Source organism: Terrapene carolina, unplaced genomic scaffold, assembly GCF_002925995.2.
Source record: "Terrapene carolina triunguis isolate 2854851 unplaced genomic scaffold, T_m_triunguis-2.0 Scaffold951, whole genome shotgun sequence".
NCBI lineage: Eukaryota > Metazoa > Chordata > Testudines > Emydidae > Terrapene > Terrapene triunguis.
Genome location: NW_020665302.1, coordinates 2,140,683 through 2,157,895, shown reverse-complemented (window position 1 = coordinate 2,157,895; position 17,213 = coordinate 2,140,683). Strand labels below are relative to the sequence as shown.

General features: G+C 63.0%; 2 protein-coding genes across 2 annotated transcripts in view; one reads left to right on the top strand and one right to left on the bottom strand.

The window, feature by feature from the left end:
- The first annotated feature begins 6,504 nt into the window (after window positions 1-6,504).
- PLA2G3 (phospholipase A2 group III) lies at window positions 6,505-12,509 on the top strand. The gene is made up of 7 exons (XM_024214604.2): window positions 6,505-7,027; window positions 7,906-8,038; window positions 8,634-8,768; window positions 10,142-10,680; window positions 10,944-11,073; window positions 11,399-11,530; window positions 12,305-12,509. The coding sequence occupies exons 1-7, from the start codon at window positions 6,505-6,507 to the stop codon at window positions 12,507-12,509; spliced, it is 1,797 nt and encodes a 598-aa protein (XP_024070372.2).
- A 3,259-nt stretch (window positions 12,510-15,768) lies between these two features.
- Window positions 15,769-17,213, bottom strand: part of INPP5J (inositol polyphosphate-5-phosphatase J) — a 21,690-nt gene continuing 20,245 nt past the window's right edge. The window contains exons 10-11 of the mRNA XM_026661239.1: window positions 16,885-16,989; window positions 15,769-16,449 (exon numbers count right to left, since the gene is read on the bottom strand). Of these exons, the coding sequence (XP_026517024.1) occupies window positions 15,769-16,449; window positions 16,885-16,989 (786 nt within the window). The remainder of the gene's footprint in view (window positions 16,450-16,884; window positions 16,990-17,213) is intronic.

The window sequence follows — 17,213 nt, the reverse complement described above, 5'->3', positions numbered from 1 at the left end:
AGGTTCTAGCTCCTTAACACAGCCAGACTGGCAGGCACTTCAGCACTCTCCTCTAGGCTCCATCAGCCCTGCCGAGTGACAATAGATGCACCCCGGCTCCTTCAAAGTGTCCCCCTGTGGCTTCCAGTCCTTGATCACTGGATCCCCCCAGAAATCCCAGAAGTCCCCACTGTGCCTTAGCCCACCGCTCCTGTATTACACACAGCCCTGGAGTTCAATTCTAAAACAAAAGGAAATGTATTTAAGAAAGAATCAAGATTTAAATAAAAACCAGCGTGAGAGATGGGAAGAAATGTGCCTTATTTAACACCTTTACCAGTGACCTGGAAGAAAACATCAAATCATCACTGATGAAGTTTGCAGATAACACAAAAATTGGGCAATGGTAAATAATGAAGAGGCCAGGTGACTGATTCAGAGTGATCAGGATCGCATGGTACACTTGGTACAAGCCAACAATACGTGTTTTAACATGGTTAAATGTAACTGTATTCATCTGGAAACAAAGAATGTCTGGAGCAGTGACTCTGAAAGAGATTTGAGGGCATGGAGGATAATCAGTGATGATCGGCTCCTAATGTGTTGCTGTGGCCAAAAGAGCTAATGCGATCCTGGGATACATAAACAGGGGAATCTCGACTTGGAGCACAGAGGTTATTTTACATCTGTATTTGGCCCTACAGTGACTTGTGTCCAGTTCTAGTGACCACAATTCAAGGACGTTGATAAATTGGAGAGGGGTCAGAGAAGAGCCCTGAGAATGATTAAAGGATTAGAAAACCTGCCTTCTAGTGATAAACTCGAAGGGTCAATCTATTTAGCTTAACAAAGAGAAGGCTCAGGGGTGACTTGATCGCAGTCTGTAAGTATCTTCATGGGGAACAAATATTTAATAATGGGACTCTTCACTCCAGCAAAGGAAGATCTAACACAGCCAATGGCTGGAAGTTGGAGCTGGTCAAATACAGATTGGAAATAAGGCGTAATTTTTTAATGGTGAGAGTAATTAATATTGGAACAAGTTACCAAGGGGCGTGGTGGATTCTCCATCATTGACCATTTTAAAATCATTTTTCTAAACGATCTGCCCTCGGAGCAATTTTGAGGCTGTTCTCTGGCCTGGGCTATACAGACTAGATGGTCCCAATGGTCCCAGCTGGCCTTGGACTCTATGAATTTATTCTAAAGCTCAAACTTCACTAACACGTTCCTCTCCTGGCTAAAGAACTTTTTTCTCACCCAATGTTCGGTCCAGCGTTTTCAACCAGGCCTGGCTGGGATCCTTTTCATGAAGCCAACTCGCTATCCATTTACTTCCTCAGTGAAGGATGCCAGGGTGTCTCTTTGCACCCCCAAATGTACCACAACAGCCCTTGGATGTTCACCTCAAGAGAGCATCTCTCTTCCCCTCTCGCACCTGCTGTTGCCTTTTCCTGGTAGTTGCCTTCTGAAGTCTCCGCCAGCTCTTCATCAGTATTTGACTCCTACTGTGTGAGATACAACAATACCCACTGGTCCCCTGGAGACAAGTGTCTCCCATGCCCCTGTCTGGAGGAGTTTGTCTCAAGACACGCTACCTCTGAGTGACCTGTTTCGAACTAACGCCCTAGAGAACATAATTGTTAGTATCAGCAGAACTCCTCACATCTTCTCCATACATCCGTCTCGATATGATTATGATGACCAGTGTGACACAGGCTTTCCTTACGGACCTAACATGACATTCTTCTCATGAACCCTGGGGACCCCGGTACCCCTGTGTACCCCAGCGCCCTCTGCCAGTTGGCATCCAGAGGTTCTTGGGTCACTGGTGAATGTGGTACCTACATCTTGGGATGGCCCCTCTGGACAGGGGGAATGTCACCCTCTGAGGGAAGGAAAACTCCATGGCTCTGAGCCCTGGTGCTGGCTGCATCAACCACAGGGCGCTGGTGGGTGGGGCAAGGGACCAGAGCCGTCCCCAGGGAGCGGAGTCCCAGCTGCTAGGCTAAGGCTCAGCCAATGGCAGGGGGCATGTTCCCCTCTGCTGCTCTGTGCCCAGACCCAGGGGATGGGGAGAGTCCCCACCCAACAGCCACTGCCTGCTGAGGAAGGGGAGGAGCTGCACTCAGGACATGGGACTCCTACTCCTGAGTGCTAAATGGGACAGGCCAGCCCAGGCCCCGCTCTCGCTCCTCCATGTGCTTCCCTTGAGGAGCGCAGCCTGCCCCCTTCCCCCCCACCCCGCTGACTGAAATCCACTGTCTCGCCAAGTCCTTCCCACTCCCTTATCAGCAGTGTCAGGTCATCTCTCTGAGTGCCACATCACCCGCTCCTTGAACACAGAGCAACCGGCCCTGCGCAGCCAGGGCATGGCCTGCGAGGGCACACACAGCGCCCTGGCAATGGCCCCGACAAACAGCACAACCACCCTGCTGCAAGGACAGCACACAAACACCCACACCCACCCACACAAACAACACCGCCCTCCCCCCACAACATCCCTGGAACAATACCCCACAAAAACACCCCCTGAGACAACACCCGCCAACATCCACACACAGACACAACACCCCACAAGTCATGCAGCCTCACACAGGGACAACAACCCTGTAACACCCTCCTAACACACAAACACAGAGACAACACCCTAACAAACTCCCCCAACACCTTCCTGGGTAACAGTGCTGTCACAAACTACACAAGCCTGCAACATGAACATCCTGACAAACCACACAATATGCCACGTTGTGCATGCTCACAAACACCAACACCCTTCAGATAACCCTGGAACAACACCGCCCACACGAACAACACAACCCAGACCCCCGACAGGAACACCCTCCGAGCTGGTCACAAGCAGGCACTCCTGGGGGCTGGCTGGCTTGGGGGATCAGTACCAGCGATGGAGCCCACCCAGACCGCTGCCTCAGTCTCTTGGGACTTGCTCTTCCTACCACCTCCGGGGAGACTCTGTTTGACACCCACTCCGGAGCCCTTGATCTTCCAGCCAAGGAAGGCAGCCCTGCCTGGGAGGCACTGAGCTTGGCTCTGCACAGCTGCCTGCTGACTCTCTGCTATGGCCACCAGGCCCAGACACCGAGGATCCCGTACTCCCCTGGCCTGCACCTCTCAGCTGCAGCTTCATTCCCAGCCCAGGAACACGACTGGTGGGGCCAGATCCCAGGGGGCCAGGACCAGATCCCAAAACATCCTGTCAGCTGGCAGCCCGTCAAGAGGCCCAGGACTTACGGAGCTGTGAAGACTGAGATGAGGTGGGGCTGAGACACGGGTCGGCAGGAGAGCTATTGGGAGGCTGCCCATGCTCGGTGGGTAACAGACGTCATGAGCTATGCTTGCTGAGTCCAGCTGAGCTAGACTCCTTGTCCGCTCTGCAGGGACCAATGCACCTCACCCAGGATTTCCAGTGACACTCAAGCAGCATTTTCAAAACAGTCGGGTCTATTAGTCAACTGGACACAGCCCTGGAAATCCTCAGGTCACCCAGAGACACAAAGGTTAAAGCATCGTCCATTCTGGACAACCCCAGAGCAACCCACCAGCCAAGCTGTAGTGAATTCCATTGGCAGGCTCGCTCGCTCTCTTCCTTCTGTAGTCAGTTCCCAGGTGAGAGTGTCCAGGATCCAGGAACCACCTCTTTACCCTCCCCCCAAAACACCTTCCAGTCCTTTGCTCTCAAACTGGGGTTTCCGCTCAGCTTCCCTGATGAGAGGTGGGGAAATCCTCATCCCCCTGGGTCACTGGTTGCTAGGTGTCAGTGTCCTGGTGTCTGGGTTTTCCATTGTCTTCTCGGATTTTCCACTGATATCGGTTAGCCTAGGCCAGTCCTTTTTAATAACCCATGATGTGGAGAAAGTAAATAAGGAAGTGTTATTTACTCCTTCTCATAACACCAGAACTAGGGGGTCACCCAATGAAATTAATAGGCAGCAGGATTAAAACAAACAAAAGGAAGTATTTTTTCACACATCACACAGTCAAGTCAGTCTGTGGAACTCCTTGCCAGGGGATGTTGTGAAGGCCAAGACTATAACAGGGTTCAAAACAGAACTAGATAAGTTCATGGAGGATAGGTCCATCAATGGCTATTAGCCAGGATGAGCAGGGATGGTGTCCTTAGCCTCTGTTTGCCAGAAGCTGGAAATGAGCGACGGGATGGATCACTTGATGATTCCATGTTCTGTTCATTCCCTCTGGGGCACCTGGCATTGGCCACTGTCGGCAGACAGGATACTGGGCTAGATGGACCTTTGGTCTGACCCAGTCTGGCCGTTCTTATGTGTTTATGTTCTTATTCAGTCCACTCAAGACAGCCAGGCGACACTCACACACTACGGCCATGTCTATTCTACCACGTCTGACGGCAAATCTTGTCACCGGGGGAGTGAAAAAACAGCACCCGAGTGACATACGTTTTGCCAGCATAAGTGACAGTGTGCAGAGCGCTATGTCGGCAGGAAAGCTGCTCCCCTCAACGTAGCTACCGCTGCTCGCTGGGGGTGGTTTAATAATGTCACCGGAAGAGCCCTCTCCTCTCAGCATGGAGCGGCTACACGGGAGATCTTCCAGCGGTGCAGCTGCATTGGGTTCATGCAAATATTACCGAAAATTCCCAAGGATCTGAGCTCATTTTGCAGAAGCCAAGTATCCAGCATCTCATGGGACACTCTGGCATCTGCAGCCCCACCACATCTCCCCACAGCCTGGTTGGAGCCTCACACAAGGCTGGGCTGAAGGGATGAGCTTGCAGTGGCTCCTTATGGCCACTTGGGGTGGTGTGGAGCTGTAGGTAGCCAGGTGCCCCCCCGCCTCATGTGCCCCAGAATGAAGGAGGCCCAAGCCACCTCCCCTGCCTCCCACTGGCGCAGGGGTGAATCTGGCCCTGAGTCTGGCTGCTGGCACTCACAAAGTCCTGGCTGGGTTTGTTTAGCCTCAGCTCCCTGGGTAAAGGGACGAACTCGTGTGTCACCATCTCTGGGCCTGCAGGGTCAGGGTCTCAGGCTTGGGCTGTTTGAATGCCAAGTTCAGGCTGTCCAATCTGCCCGCTCTGGGCAACGCCAGCCCAGACGAGCAGAGACAGGTGCTGGGCAGGGAGGTTGCGAGCAGGTGTTGTTGGAGCCCCAGAACTCCCTGGAGTCTCTTGCACTCAGGCAAGTTTTATCTTCTAAATAAAAAATTAAATCCTGGGGCAGGGACTTATTTAGTGATTTAGTGCTGGGGGGGGCGGATCTGGGAGCCAGGATTCCTGGGTTCTGTTCCCAGCTCTGCAGTAGCTAGTGAGCTGGTCACTGTCACCCTGGACAAGTCTCATCCCTGTTCTGTGCCTCAGTTTCCCCATCTGTATCATGGTGACATTGACCCACCTTTATAAATTGCTACGCAAGTGCCAACTATTAATATCACCAATGGGGACACTGAGGCACAGAGAGGGGCCTGCCCATCATACAGAGCCAATGGTACCGATGAGCATAGAATCCCAATCTGATGGCATGTCCATGCTCTCACCACAACTCTCCCTGTGCTAATGCCAGCCATTGCATCCTGCCTCCTTAACTCCCCTCCTCTGCACAGGGGACTACCCTTCCCTTCCCGCTCTCCCCCGCGTTGGGGCATTGCTGTGTGCGGTGAAGCAGCTGCCACGATGCACCCTAGAGGTGACTGCAACTCCGTGCTGGTGAAGGGGGTAGCTTGCAAAGTACGCCAGGGAGCTGGGAGACAGACGGGGCTAGGGAAAGGTCAGATAGTGGCCACTGGCTGACCCCACTTCTCCGGCATCATCTGGCACCTGCTCCCTGGAGGCTCTTAGGGGCCGTTTATTGCTGGTACAGCCTTGTGCGCCCAGGGCCGCGCACAGCCCAGACACAGCAGCCTCCGTGCACTGGTGCGGCAGGTGCCCTGGGGCGTGACCCAGAGAGGAGCAGCTGGCAAGGCCCATTGGGTAGGGCACCAGGCCAAGGGCCCTGCTGCTCCCCCTTGCCTGTGCCGAGCGTGGGGCAGCCCACCTGAGTCACACCCCGCACGGGACCGGAGAGAAGCCAGGAGACCCGCGGGGCCAGCGGGCGTGATCCCGGCGGCCAAGCCACATGCTGACGCCGGGCCGGAGCCCCGGGCTCTGAGGGCGCAGGGGATCCGCCATGGCCCCGCGCCCGGCTCTGGGGCTGCCGCAGCGCCGAGCCCTCCGGGCAGCTCCCCGCCATGTGCCGGGCTGGAGGCGGCGCAGCCGGCGAGGGGTTTGTCGGGTGCGGCCCAATCAGCGGCCGGCCGGCGGCCCAACCCTCCCATTGATGGAGTCGCCGCCGATCACCCCACGCGGCTGCCGCGCCGCCTTAAAGCCAAGCCGGGCCGGGCGCAGGGCGCAGCTTCGTTCCTTCGCCGGCTGCGCGCCATCGACTCCGCGCCCCGCTGCCTTGCGCGCCCCACAGCCCCGCAGGGGGCGCTCGGAGGGCAGGGGCCCGCCCCTGGGCCGGCCGCTTCCCTGCACTGGCCGGGCGCCGGCTGGAGACCATGTGGCTGATCCTCTGGGCGCTGCTCTCTCTAGCTGAGCCGGGGGCCGGCGGCTCCTTCAGCAGGAGCGACACCTTCTGCTACCTGGAGGCGGCGGGCACCGCAGGGGCGGCGGGCACCAGGTACCTGAGCTTCCTCAGCCAGCGCTCCGGCGCCCTGGCCCTCGTCCAGAGCGCCTGGGGCGGGGATGGGCACCTGCTGGCCTGCTCTATCCAGGAAGAGGCCTGGCTCACGCGCCTGTACCAGGAGTCCTGTGCCAAGAGCCCGCAGAGCAGCCTCTTTGCCAGCCCCTGGAGCCCGGCGCGCCAGCAAGCCCTGGACAGCCTGGCCCAGCAGATGCACCTCTGCAGCAGGGCTGAGCCCTTGGGGGCTGGCAGGCCCCGCGTGAGGAGAGCGCCCGTGGGCAAGTGGGCAGGACTGGCCCTGGAGGAGCGTGGGCGCAGGAGGACCCGGCGGGGCTGGACGATGCCAGGGACGCTGTGGTGTGGAGCTGGGGACTCTGCAGGGAACCTCACCGAGCTAGGTAAGAGCTGTGGCGCTGCAATGTCCTCAGTGCCCCCAGCTCCCCTGGGGCAGAGCGGGCAGAGCTGGGACCCCGCACTGTGGGCAGGGGGAGCCGGCAGGTCCCAGGCTAAGGCCAAAGAGGCTGGAAGGAGTTGAAGGGGGTTAAATGAGCTTCCTGCATTTGCCCTAGTGGTGATCCTGTGGCACACGCCTGGGCCTAGGGTGTCTGGGGACAGGCTGCCCAGTCTCCTCACCATGCTACCTGCAGGAGCTGCCTGTCAGAGGAGACTGGATTTGCTGTGATTCAGAGGCGCTGGCCTAGCTGTGGTTCCAGTAGGACCGGGAGACGTGGGCTCCCAGCCTGGGGCGGACACCGGGGCTATCTGTGCCTGAGCCAGGACAGCTCAGTGTCCCTCAGTCTTTTATTATCTTGGTAGATGGGGCTGGTCCCTGGGGAATTCACCCCCCACTCCCCGCCCCAGCCTGCGAGCCTCTGCGTGTGACCCCCGCAGGAGGGGTGTAAGTATCTGCGGGAGCTGGTTCAAGGCTGCTGCATTCCTGAGCATGGTGACGGTGGCCCAAGGTGCCCCATGGGGCCAAGACATTCCACAGGCTACTTGAGGGAGGCCCTAGAGAAGCCCTAATGGGGCCAGACCTTCAGCCGGTACAGAGCCCCTGCCCCTGCAAGTCCAGCCTGGGTTGGGTGCTGATTCCTGCTGGGGACCGTGGCCAGTGTGTGAGACAATAACCCACCCTGCAGGTCCCCTCCTGCCCTGCCAATAGGTGCCCCGCCCATTGCCCACAGGGGGCAGCAGCAAGGGAGCTGGGGCCTCGGCGGAGTGTTGCTTTGCTTTGCTGGGCACTGCCCCCCCTGAGCTCCCCGACCCTCCCCTGCAGGAATCTTCCAGGGCCCCGACTTGTGCTGCCGGGAACACGACCAATGCGCAGAGCAGCTCTCTGCCCTGGAGTACAACTACGGCATCCGCAACTACCGCCTGCACACCGTCTCGCACTGCGACTGCGACGCCAGGTGAGCCGGGCTGGCACGGGCAGGACTCGCCTGGTGCTGCACCAGCTCAGCCACTGGGGAGCTACCGTCTGTATCACAAACCCACCCTGGCCCCTTGGGCTCAGGAGACGCCTAGAGTGGGGGGCTGCGAGTCAGGATTGAGGAGCATCAGCAGAGCTGGGGGTGGTGAGGTCCCCTCTGCCCATTTTGCATGGCATGGTTGAGAGCCCCCAGCCCCTCCCGCAGCCGTGCCGTGCTGCTCCAGAGTGCCCGCCCCTGCTCCAATGTCTGCGGCCAGCGGGAGGCCGGCTGGAAACGGCTCAACTCCCCGGGTCCCATGGAGACCCTGGCAGACCCCGGCTGCCCCTTTCCTCGGCGACTCCTGCTTCACGGGCTGTGCAGGAGCCTGGCACTGTCACCTCGCATGCCCAACAGAGCCGCTAACCGGGGGTTCAGCGCGGGAAGGGGCTGGGATTGGACAGCGGCAGGGCTCCTCTGCACTCCCTTCTATGCCCCCCCCGCCCTCCTCGTGCCCTTCGTCTGAGCCAGCCCTTCCTCCCCCCGCCCGCCTTGTGCCGCGCAGCCCGTGGCCCTGACGCCCCTCGCTGGGTTGCAGGTTCAAGCAGTGCCTGCTGGAGCAGAACGACACCATCTCCAACGTCGTCGGCATCACCTTCTTCAACCTGCTGGAGGTCCCATGCTTCGTGCTGGAGCAGAGCGAAGCATGCGTGGACTGGCACTGGTGGGGAGGGTGAGTACCCAGGCAGGGTCCTGAGCCCCCGGCCCTGCTCACAGAACCACGCCCAGCATCTCAGGGGGGGCTCTCTGACCCCAGGGCCATCAGACAAGGCAGGCTGGAGCTGCAGCCAGTTTCCCCAGGCCAAGGTTCAGTCTCTGGGCACTGCGCCCAGCAGGCCTGGCTGCGTCACTGGAGCGGGGGCTGCGCCAGGTTCTCACTGGCGTGTCCCTGCGATGCCCTTTGCTGGCAGTGCTGGAGAACCAGGGCTGTCCCCGGAACTGGGCAGCATTCCCATCCACCCCTGCACCGCGGGCTCCTCTCCGGGTGCCTGCTGCCACGTGACAGGGTGCAGAGATCAGCTTCCCAGGGGCTCTCATGAGGTTCCCCATGGATCCGCGTCAGCTCGTCAGACATCCCGAATCCTGCCAGACTGCGTGGAGCGGCCACGGGCTAACAGGGGGAGCAGGGTTGGCTCAGGTGTGGGAGACAGCGTGGGAATAGGACCGACGCTGCCTCTGGCGAGCTGGGTGCAGGGACAGGCCTGGCACCGGGTGGGGATGGCGGAGCCTCCATCTGCCCTGAACTCAAGACCTCTCTAGAAGTGAGTCTCCAGCCGGGCTGCTCGCGGGGCCGCACCAAAGGAGGCAGGAGCCCCAGGGCGGGGGTGGGCTGGGAAGGGAGGGACAGACTCGCCCAGCACAGGGTGTCCCCCGCGGGGTCTGGCTGCTGGTGGCGGGCGGGGCACATGGGGACTCTACCAGGTGACTGTCCTCTAGTGGTGGAGGGGAATGGGGGGAAGACAGGTCAGCAGGGGGCAGACAGTGGGCAGACAGTGGGCAGGGGACCAGTGGTGAGACCCAGCCTGGTGGGGGTTGCTAGGCTCTGCTGCCGTCCAGTGTGTGGGTGATCAGTGCAGAGCCTGCAGGGCTGTCGGGCCAGCATGCCTGGCAGAGAGCCTGGCCCTGCTCCCTTCTCCGGCCCTGGGCTGCCTCTCCCGCTGGGACTCCCTTGCTTGGCCAGTGCAGGCTCTGGGAAGGCTGTGGGTTCCCTGGCTGGCCCTGTGTGGGGGAGGGAGTGCTGTGGCGAAGCAGCTGGGCACCAGTGGGGCGTGTGGGTGTGTCTTGCTCCCTGACTGGCTGCTGCAGGTGGCACGACTCGGCAGGCGGGACGGAGCCAGTCGGCCCCACCCTGGCACTCCCACATGCTGGGGGGCACGGTGCCAGCCGGGGCATGGCTGTCAGGAGCTCCAGCAGCCCAGCCCTCTGTGCCAGCTGGCAGTGGGCAGGCGTGTGGGTGCTCAGGGAAACCCCTGGGAGCAGAGCCCAGCCCTGGAGGGGGTGGGAGTTTGGGGGATGGCCTTGTCTCACTCCCCCTCTGCTCCCCAGGTGTAAGCACTACGGCCCCGTAGCCCTGGCCCGGATGGTGCAACAAAGCCAGTACCACTACGGCCTGCCCCCAGGGGAGACGGCCAGCCCTGCCACGCTGGGCAAGGGCAAGGGCAAGGGCAAGAAGCACGCCAGGCGGGGCAGGAAGCACCAGAGGAAGAACCGGAAGAGGCCTAGGCAGAACACTGGGGCCCAGGGGTCACAGAGCCCCAGAGAAGATCAAAGACCTGTCACGCCCCCCCTGCCCAGGGGCCTGGGCACGCTGCCCCCTGCCCCTGCTGAGGATGGGGCCACCACCCCACACAGGCATGTCCCAGACCGGCGGGGGCAGGAGCCACCACCCCTTACGAGGGCTTCTGAGCAGGGCCCCACGCCTGGGACTGAGCACCCACCCCCTGGTGGGGCTGGAATGGAGGGGGCAGGGCGGCCCCAGGACAGGGACTCAGCGCGCCCTGCCCAAAGGACTAACTCGCCGCCCACCCCAGCCTCGGAGCCACGCTGCACCCCCACGCTGCACCCGCCCGAGCTGAGCCGCCGGGGTGAGTGAGGGCTCTGGGCACGAGGGCGGGGAGCAGAAGGGCTGGGGGGTTGCCGTGGGTTCTCTGGGGTGGCGTGCTCTGCGGGGGAACTCCCAGAGAGTGCCCGTGCCCATGGTGTGTGCGCGCAGAGCTTGGGTGCCCGTGGCGCTTGGCCCAGCATGGTGCAGACCGAGGTCCTGTGCAGGGTTTCTGGGCCTCTGACCCGCTGGGGGGGGCCTGAATGATGTGCCTCAGTTGACCCCAGCCCAACTCCCTCCCCCCAGCCCCAGCAAGGAGCTGCGGATGCTACCGGCACCTTGACCAGTGTGAGCACAAGATTGCGCCCCATGAGGTCAAGTACCAACTGCGCAACCCGGACTCCCGCACCCTGTTCCACTGCAACTGCACCCGCAGGTGAGTGCCACTTCCTCAGGCAGCGGGGCCGCCCCTGGGGTGCAGCCGGGTGGGCGCCCCGGGCTGGCTCCGCTCTGACTGGTGTATGCAGAGAGGGGCCAAGGGCCTGGTGCTGGGCCTTTTCCTTCCCTGGCTCCCAGGGACTGGGCCAGGCGGTCTCTGCAGTGGGCAAGGGGGAAGGGCCCTGGAGATGGGGTGGAGGTGCTGGTGACTCTGCAGGAGCAGGGGGCACGCGGTGCATGTCTGGAGGGGTGCTGGCCCATGCCCAGCATTGCCTCTCTGCCCCCAGTGGGGTCCCGCTGTGAGCTGTGCCCTGTCCCCACAGGCTGGTGCGGTTCCTGCGCAGGACGAAGGGTCCCAATGAGGTGGAGGAGGAGGTGCTGTCCGACTTCATCTCCACGGCCTGCTTCGTGCTGGAGCCGCCCAAGGGCTGCGCCGACAGGGAGCAGCAGCCCAAGTGAGTACAGCATCAGCACCAGGGGCTGCCTCTGTGCCCTGGGCTGGGGCTCGGGAGAAGGGGGGCATGGAGTCCCCTGCAGCCTGGGCTCCCAGTCTGGGGGTGGGAGCAGGGGGAGGTCCCCTATGCTGGTACGTGGGTGCTGCCTGGCTTGGGCCCTACCTCTGTTTGAAGATCCCCTTGGAGGTGCTGGAAGCGGGCAGCCTAGGCTGAGCTTGCAATGCGGCTTTCTCCCCACCGGGTGGCAGCAGAGGATCACCCTGTGCATAGACAGGGCGGGAGGGATTGGAGCCTGGATCTCCTGTCTAGTGGGGGGCCAGGTGGGGGGCACCGCTGGCATTGAGGGGCCCTTCCACACCTGGAGCCCCTTGCCCTGCCCAGCCCCCCACCCCTCTCAGCTCCAGTTCCTTCCCCCCAGCTGCCTGGCAGCACTCAGCCATTAACAATGGCAGTGCCATGGTGGGACCTGGCAAAAGGCACAGCCCGAGTGGGGCACATGGGGCAGGCTGGCCAAGCAGGGGGGCTGGAGGGAGTGCCCAGGCCCAGAGGCCGTGGGAGGCTGGAAGAGAGGGGCTCAGGTCAGCTCCCCACAGCGTGCCCCCATGGGCCCACGGGAGCAGGGTGGAACTGAGGGGGCTGGGCCCCTGCCTTCCTCCCACTCTCCCTCCTCGACCCCATGGGGGTTGATTCCCCAGCAAGCAGAGGGCTGGGGTCCTCCCCTGGTGCCAGCGGCGTGGCGCTCCCTGGGCTAAGCAGGTTCCTCTTCTCTCCCAGCTGCATCGGGTTGGGCCGGGCCGTCCTGACGCCTGCGCGGCACCTGAAGAACACGCTGGGGCGGTGGCAGGCACGGCCCGCAGCCTCCGTCAAGGTCAAGCGGCAGGAGTGGGAGGCACAGGGCAGCCCCCCCAGACTCTACGACAAGTGTCTCCAGCTGGCCAGGGCAGCCCGGAGGTCAGACCATCACCCAGCACCCCACTGAGGCCAGGGCACAGCCTGGACGTGGGACCACGGAGCCAGCCTGTCTGCAGGGGGAACGTGGAGCTGACACCGTGGCCAGCCCTGCCCCTGCTCACCTCCGGCAGGGCTGGGAGACTGACTGTGCCGCTGGGCAGCCTGTAGCCTCCAGCATGGGCACTGCGGGGAGACAGGACCCTCCCAGCCTGGTCTGGGACAGGGGCTTGGTTGTCCCCCTCCCTCTCCTTCACCTGCTGGTGCAGCTGCCCCCTACCCCACACTCCTGGGGGTGGGCTGGGCAGGGCCCTGGCCTGGGCAGGAGCTGTGGTGCACGTGTGGGGCCAGGTTAAGGCGCTGCCTCCCCTCCACATTCCCCCATGGGGAGCACCCTGCCTGGGGGAGGGGCTCTGTCCTGCCCCAGGGGGCACCCCCCAGGGCTGGGCCCCAGCTGGGTCCCTTGAACATGGGGCCCTGTGGGAGAAGCTCCCAGGCCAGGAGGCCACTCCCTGAAGCTCTGCCATGGGGGGCAGAAGCGGCACCTCTTCCGGACTGCAGCCTGGGGGGCTGAGACAGGGGAAACCAGCCCCACCCTGTGGGGAATCCCATGCCTGGGGGAGGGGCCATTGCCACTAGCAGTGCCCCCACGCGAGAGGGGCAGGAGGGCTCAGCTGTACCTCCTTTAGGCTGGGGGGAGAAGGGGGGTGAGTCAAGACTGTGGGGTGCTGTTCCCAGCCTTGCTGTGTGAGCCTGTTACTGCCCAGGGGTGGGGGCAGAGCCCCCACCACCCTGGGACAGAGCTGGCCCCTGACAGCTGCAGGGACAACTTTTCTACAGAGCCCATTTTTTTACATCTTTTCCCCCTAATGCTGCAGCCCTCCCCCCAGCACTGCCCCTCCTGGGGCCGGCTATGGGGCAGCGGGGGCCGTTCCAGCTGGGCTTGAAGCAGGCAGGGAGCTGTGGGCCAGGGCCAGGGGCCATTGCTCTGTAAATAATGCAGCAATAAAGTGTTTCCTTCATGCCTTCTGCGGCCTGGGCTGGGGCCTGGGCCCGGGGTGGGTTGAACAGCCTCCTGCTGCCCTGCGGGGACTGGGGTGGGGCTACTTCTCTGTCCCATCAGACGCTTGTGCCTCCCCCCTCATTCTGTGCCCTCTCCCCCCCCCCCAGCGGTACCCAGGCCACCAGCAGAAGAGGAGTGGAGGAGGGCTGCTTGCAGGGGACTGTGGCCTCTTCCTCCCCAGGTCCACAGGAAGGGCAGGCCAGCCAGCCACCCGCGCTGCACATTGGGTGTGGGCCGTGGGCAACGTTGTTAATTTTATCCCCAGCAACGGCAGAGCAGGGAAGCCAGGGTGTGCACATGTGGGGGGGGAGGCCAAGGGGAGCCAGGGTGTGCACAGGGCTGGGGGTGGATTTTTCACATGGGGGTGAGGGGACAGGACCTAGGGCCCCAACTTCCTCCGGGGAGGGAGGGAACAGCACTGATTTCAAACTGCCAGCCGCCCCTGCCCCCGAGGGCAGCGTGGGGCAGGGGAGCCCGGCTCAGGGAAGCATCAGCAGCGGGGCAGCAACTGGCTTGGTACACCCTTATCTGCTACATTGTGGGGAGTCAGGGCCCCCACCCCTTGCCTGGGGCACCTCCCACCACTGCTCTGCTCTGCCAGCTCCAGTAGCTCCTGTGTGGGTGGGGGGGGTGCTCAGGGTCCCCCCACATGCAGTGAGCTGCACACACAGGGGCCATGGCCCCCGCCGCTGCGCTCCCAGTACAGGGCCAGGCAGAGCAAGCGGGCGAAGCACAATAGAGTGACACCTCCCCCCTCCCCCCCCGACTAGCTCCCTGGGGAGGCTGGGCCTTCAGGGACCACCTGTGACTAGCACCCCGCTTTCACAGGCCCCCTTAGTGCTGGGCTGGGGCATGGGCTGGCACGGAGTGCCCACTACTGAGCAATGCCATCCAAATGCTGAGCCAGCCCAGGCCTTCCACGTGAGAGCCAAGGAGGGCTGCAGGCCCCACAAGCCAGCCCCAGGCAACCCTGCCATCCTGGCCCCACCTCCTCCTGCAGATACCAGTTCAGCAAATCAAAGCACAGGGTGGGCACCTGAGGGTGGGTCATTTATTCCATCAGCTGCAATGTGGTAGGACCTGCCGTGGGCCCCTGGGGAGCCAGGCCCACACACTCCCTGGCAGCTTTGGGTTGTTCCCTCCCACGTGGGCTCTTGTGCTACAGGACCAGGCCAGGCTGTGGGTCAGTGACCCCCCCCACCCCCGCCCTTGTGCTGCCTGGCTCTGTCCTGTCCCCCTCTGCTCTTGTCTCCCCTGACACTGTCCCTGTGCCCCCATTGCTGCGCCAGGCCCAGCTCCTGTCCCAGCCGTGTGGGTCAGCGCTACTGCCCCGAGTGACTGGACATGCTCCCCACACAGCCGCAGAGCCAGCCCCACCAGGGCCGGCACTCAGCCCTCCTGCCCCTCTGGGGGCCTGGCACCCTCCCCCTTGGAGACTCCAGCTGCGCCCCCAGAAGGCTCCTCAGCACCCCCCTCCCTGTCCACGTTGTCGTCCGGGCCATGGGGCCAGCCCCACTGTCTTGCCTCTTCCCCAGCCTGCTCCGCGTGGGTGAGGGCAGCGGGCTCGGCCCAGCCGTGCAGCAAAGGAAAGCTCTGCTCCGTCTGGGCTCACCGCGCACAGAGGAGGACTCGGGCTGCAGCTTGGTCTGGCACCCGCCCCCCCCCCCCCCCCCCCCCCCCCCCCCGGTCACATCCTGGTAGCCTCAGGCTGCCAGCCCTGCCCACAGCCCCTGGCATGGCCACTGACTGCTGCTGGGGGCCCTGCCATACCCAGTGTCCCGACTCCCTGGCCCTGCTCATGCCCTACGGAGTCCGTGCTCCAGGCTGCCCGGGGAGCGCTGCCCAAGGCTCCGTCTCCGAGCTGATGGAATCGGAGCTGGGGCCCAGGCACACAGCCTGGGGTGGAGGATTTCACGGCTGGAACAGCTAACGCGGAGGAATGGGCACTGCGGCCCCGCTGGGGCGTCACTACACTCACACTACCGGGCCCGGCGGGCGGATGGCTGGGGTGAGCGGCCGTGGGGAGCGGAGCGGCCGTGCGGTGGCCGATACCTGGGCAGCCCTGGGCAGGGCGTGTGGCTCGCTAACGGCTGTTGCCTACATCACACCAGCAGGGACGGATCACAGATGGCCCAGTGCGGGCAGGAGAGGCAGCACACGAGGAAGCACACGGCAAGCTCACAACGGGGATCGTTGCACATGGGCGCACAGAAGCCAGGCCCAGCAGTCACGGGGTGATGCCAGCTGCTCGGCCCTGAGTGGCTCCAGTGGCGGCCGCAGCTGGCGGGGGGTCCTGGCTGTCCCTGGAACCGCTCCCCTCTTTGGGGGAGGTGCTGAACAGGTTGGCAGCCCCGGTGGTGGGGCTGGTGGGGCTCATCCTCCTGGCAGGGTAGCCCTGGTCTGCGCTCGCCCGCCTTGGGCCCATGGCCTGGTCGACAGTCTCCAGGCGGAGCGCGGGCAGCAGGCCGAGGTTCCTGGGGTTGGCCCTGGCCAGGGGGTTGTCGTCAGAGAGGCACCAGGTGCCGCAGTGCTCCCCCGCAGTCCTGTAGCCGGGGGCACGGCTGCTCTCCCGGCTCTCGGCCGCCCGCCCTGGCTCCTTGCTCTTGGCATTGTGCCAGGGCGGCTCCTCCTTTGGCAGCTGGATGCTGGGGATCTCGCCCTTCACGGGGCGTCGGCTCTGCGGGGACGGGCTGCGGCTGGCCCCCCGTTCGCGGCTCGTCGGCCTCACGATGAGCCCCTGGAACTTGGGGAGACTGGGGCTGCGGCTCCGGTGGCTCTTCATCTTGCCAGGGCTGGGGCTGCGGGACTTGGGCGCCAGCAGGACCAGGGTGCTGTTGTCCTCCTCCTCGGAGCTGGCGTTCGAGCTGTCCGTTTGGCTGCTGCCCTCTTCCGACGTGGGCAGCGAGATCTGCACGCCCACAGAGACAGTCAGCGGGGAGACAAGGCTGGCGCTGCCCCATGGGGAGCGCGGGTGTCTCAGGGCAGGCGGTATACCCAGTCCGCCCTCTCTCATGCCCCTCACCTCCCTTCACCGAGGGTTCAGCTGCCAGGGAGCAGGGAGGGGGGATAGACATGTCACAGCACCACTCAGGGCAAGGCCAGCCCAACTTCTGTGGTGTCTGGGCAGCAGCTGGTGCCATGGGGCCCCAAGAACCCCCATATAATTTAGCTCACACCCCCAGAGCTCCCCTCCCCATCACCCCCCCATTTCCTCTCCCCCACCGTGATGCCCTTGTACCTGCACAGCAGCCCCCCGCTGCACTCCCCGTCCCCACCTGCATAGTGCCCCCGCCCCCCGCTGTGTCTTGCCCCCTGTGGACATGCCTGGGAGGAAGCTGCTCACCTGGAAGGGTTCTGTCACCCCAGTGATGCTGCTGTAGTTGTTGCCGTAGTAACCGAGAATGTATTCGCCCTTCCCTTTGGGTAGCGCCTCCTCCGAAAACACCACCTACAGCCCCGGGGAGAGCGAGGGGGCGTCAGGGGCCGTGCCACCCACATGAGATGGGCCCTGCAATGCACCCGGCCCACCCCCACCCCTGGCACAGCGGAGCACCCAGCGGGGTAGCTCAGATGCGGGCCCATCACAGTGCCCCTTGGCGTACCCAGGAAGGACGTCTGGCGCCCAAGGGCGTTTCTAAGGGGACAGGCGAACGCAGAGCTGGCAGATGGAGA

What these genes read in the sequence shown, in the direction of transcription:
- PLA2G3 (XM_024214604.2), top strand. Translation starts at nt 6,505, where the DNA reads ATGTGGCTGATCCTCTGGGCGCTGCTCTCTCTAGCTGAGCCGGGGGCC. An exon ending in CACTGCGACTGCGACGCCAG is followed by an intron (nt 8,039 to 8,633) that starts GTGAGCCGGGCT and finishes GCTGGGTTGCAG; the next exon opens with GTTCAAGCAGTGCCTGCTGG. An exon ending in CACTGCAACTGCACCCGCAG is followed by an intron (nt 11,074 to 11,398) that starts GTGAGTGCCACT and finishes CTGTCCCCACAG; the next exon opens with GCTGGTGCGGTTCCTGCGCA.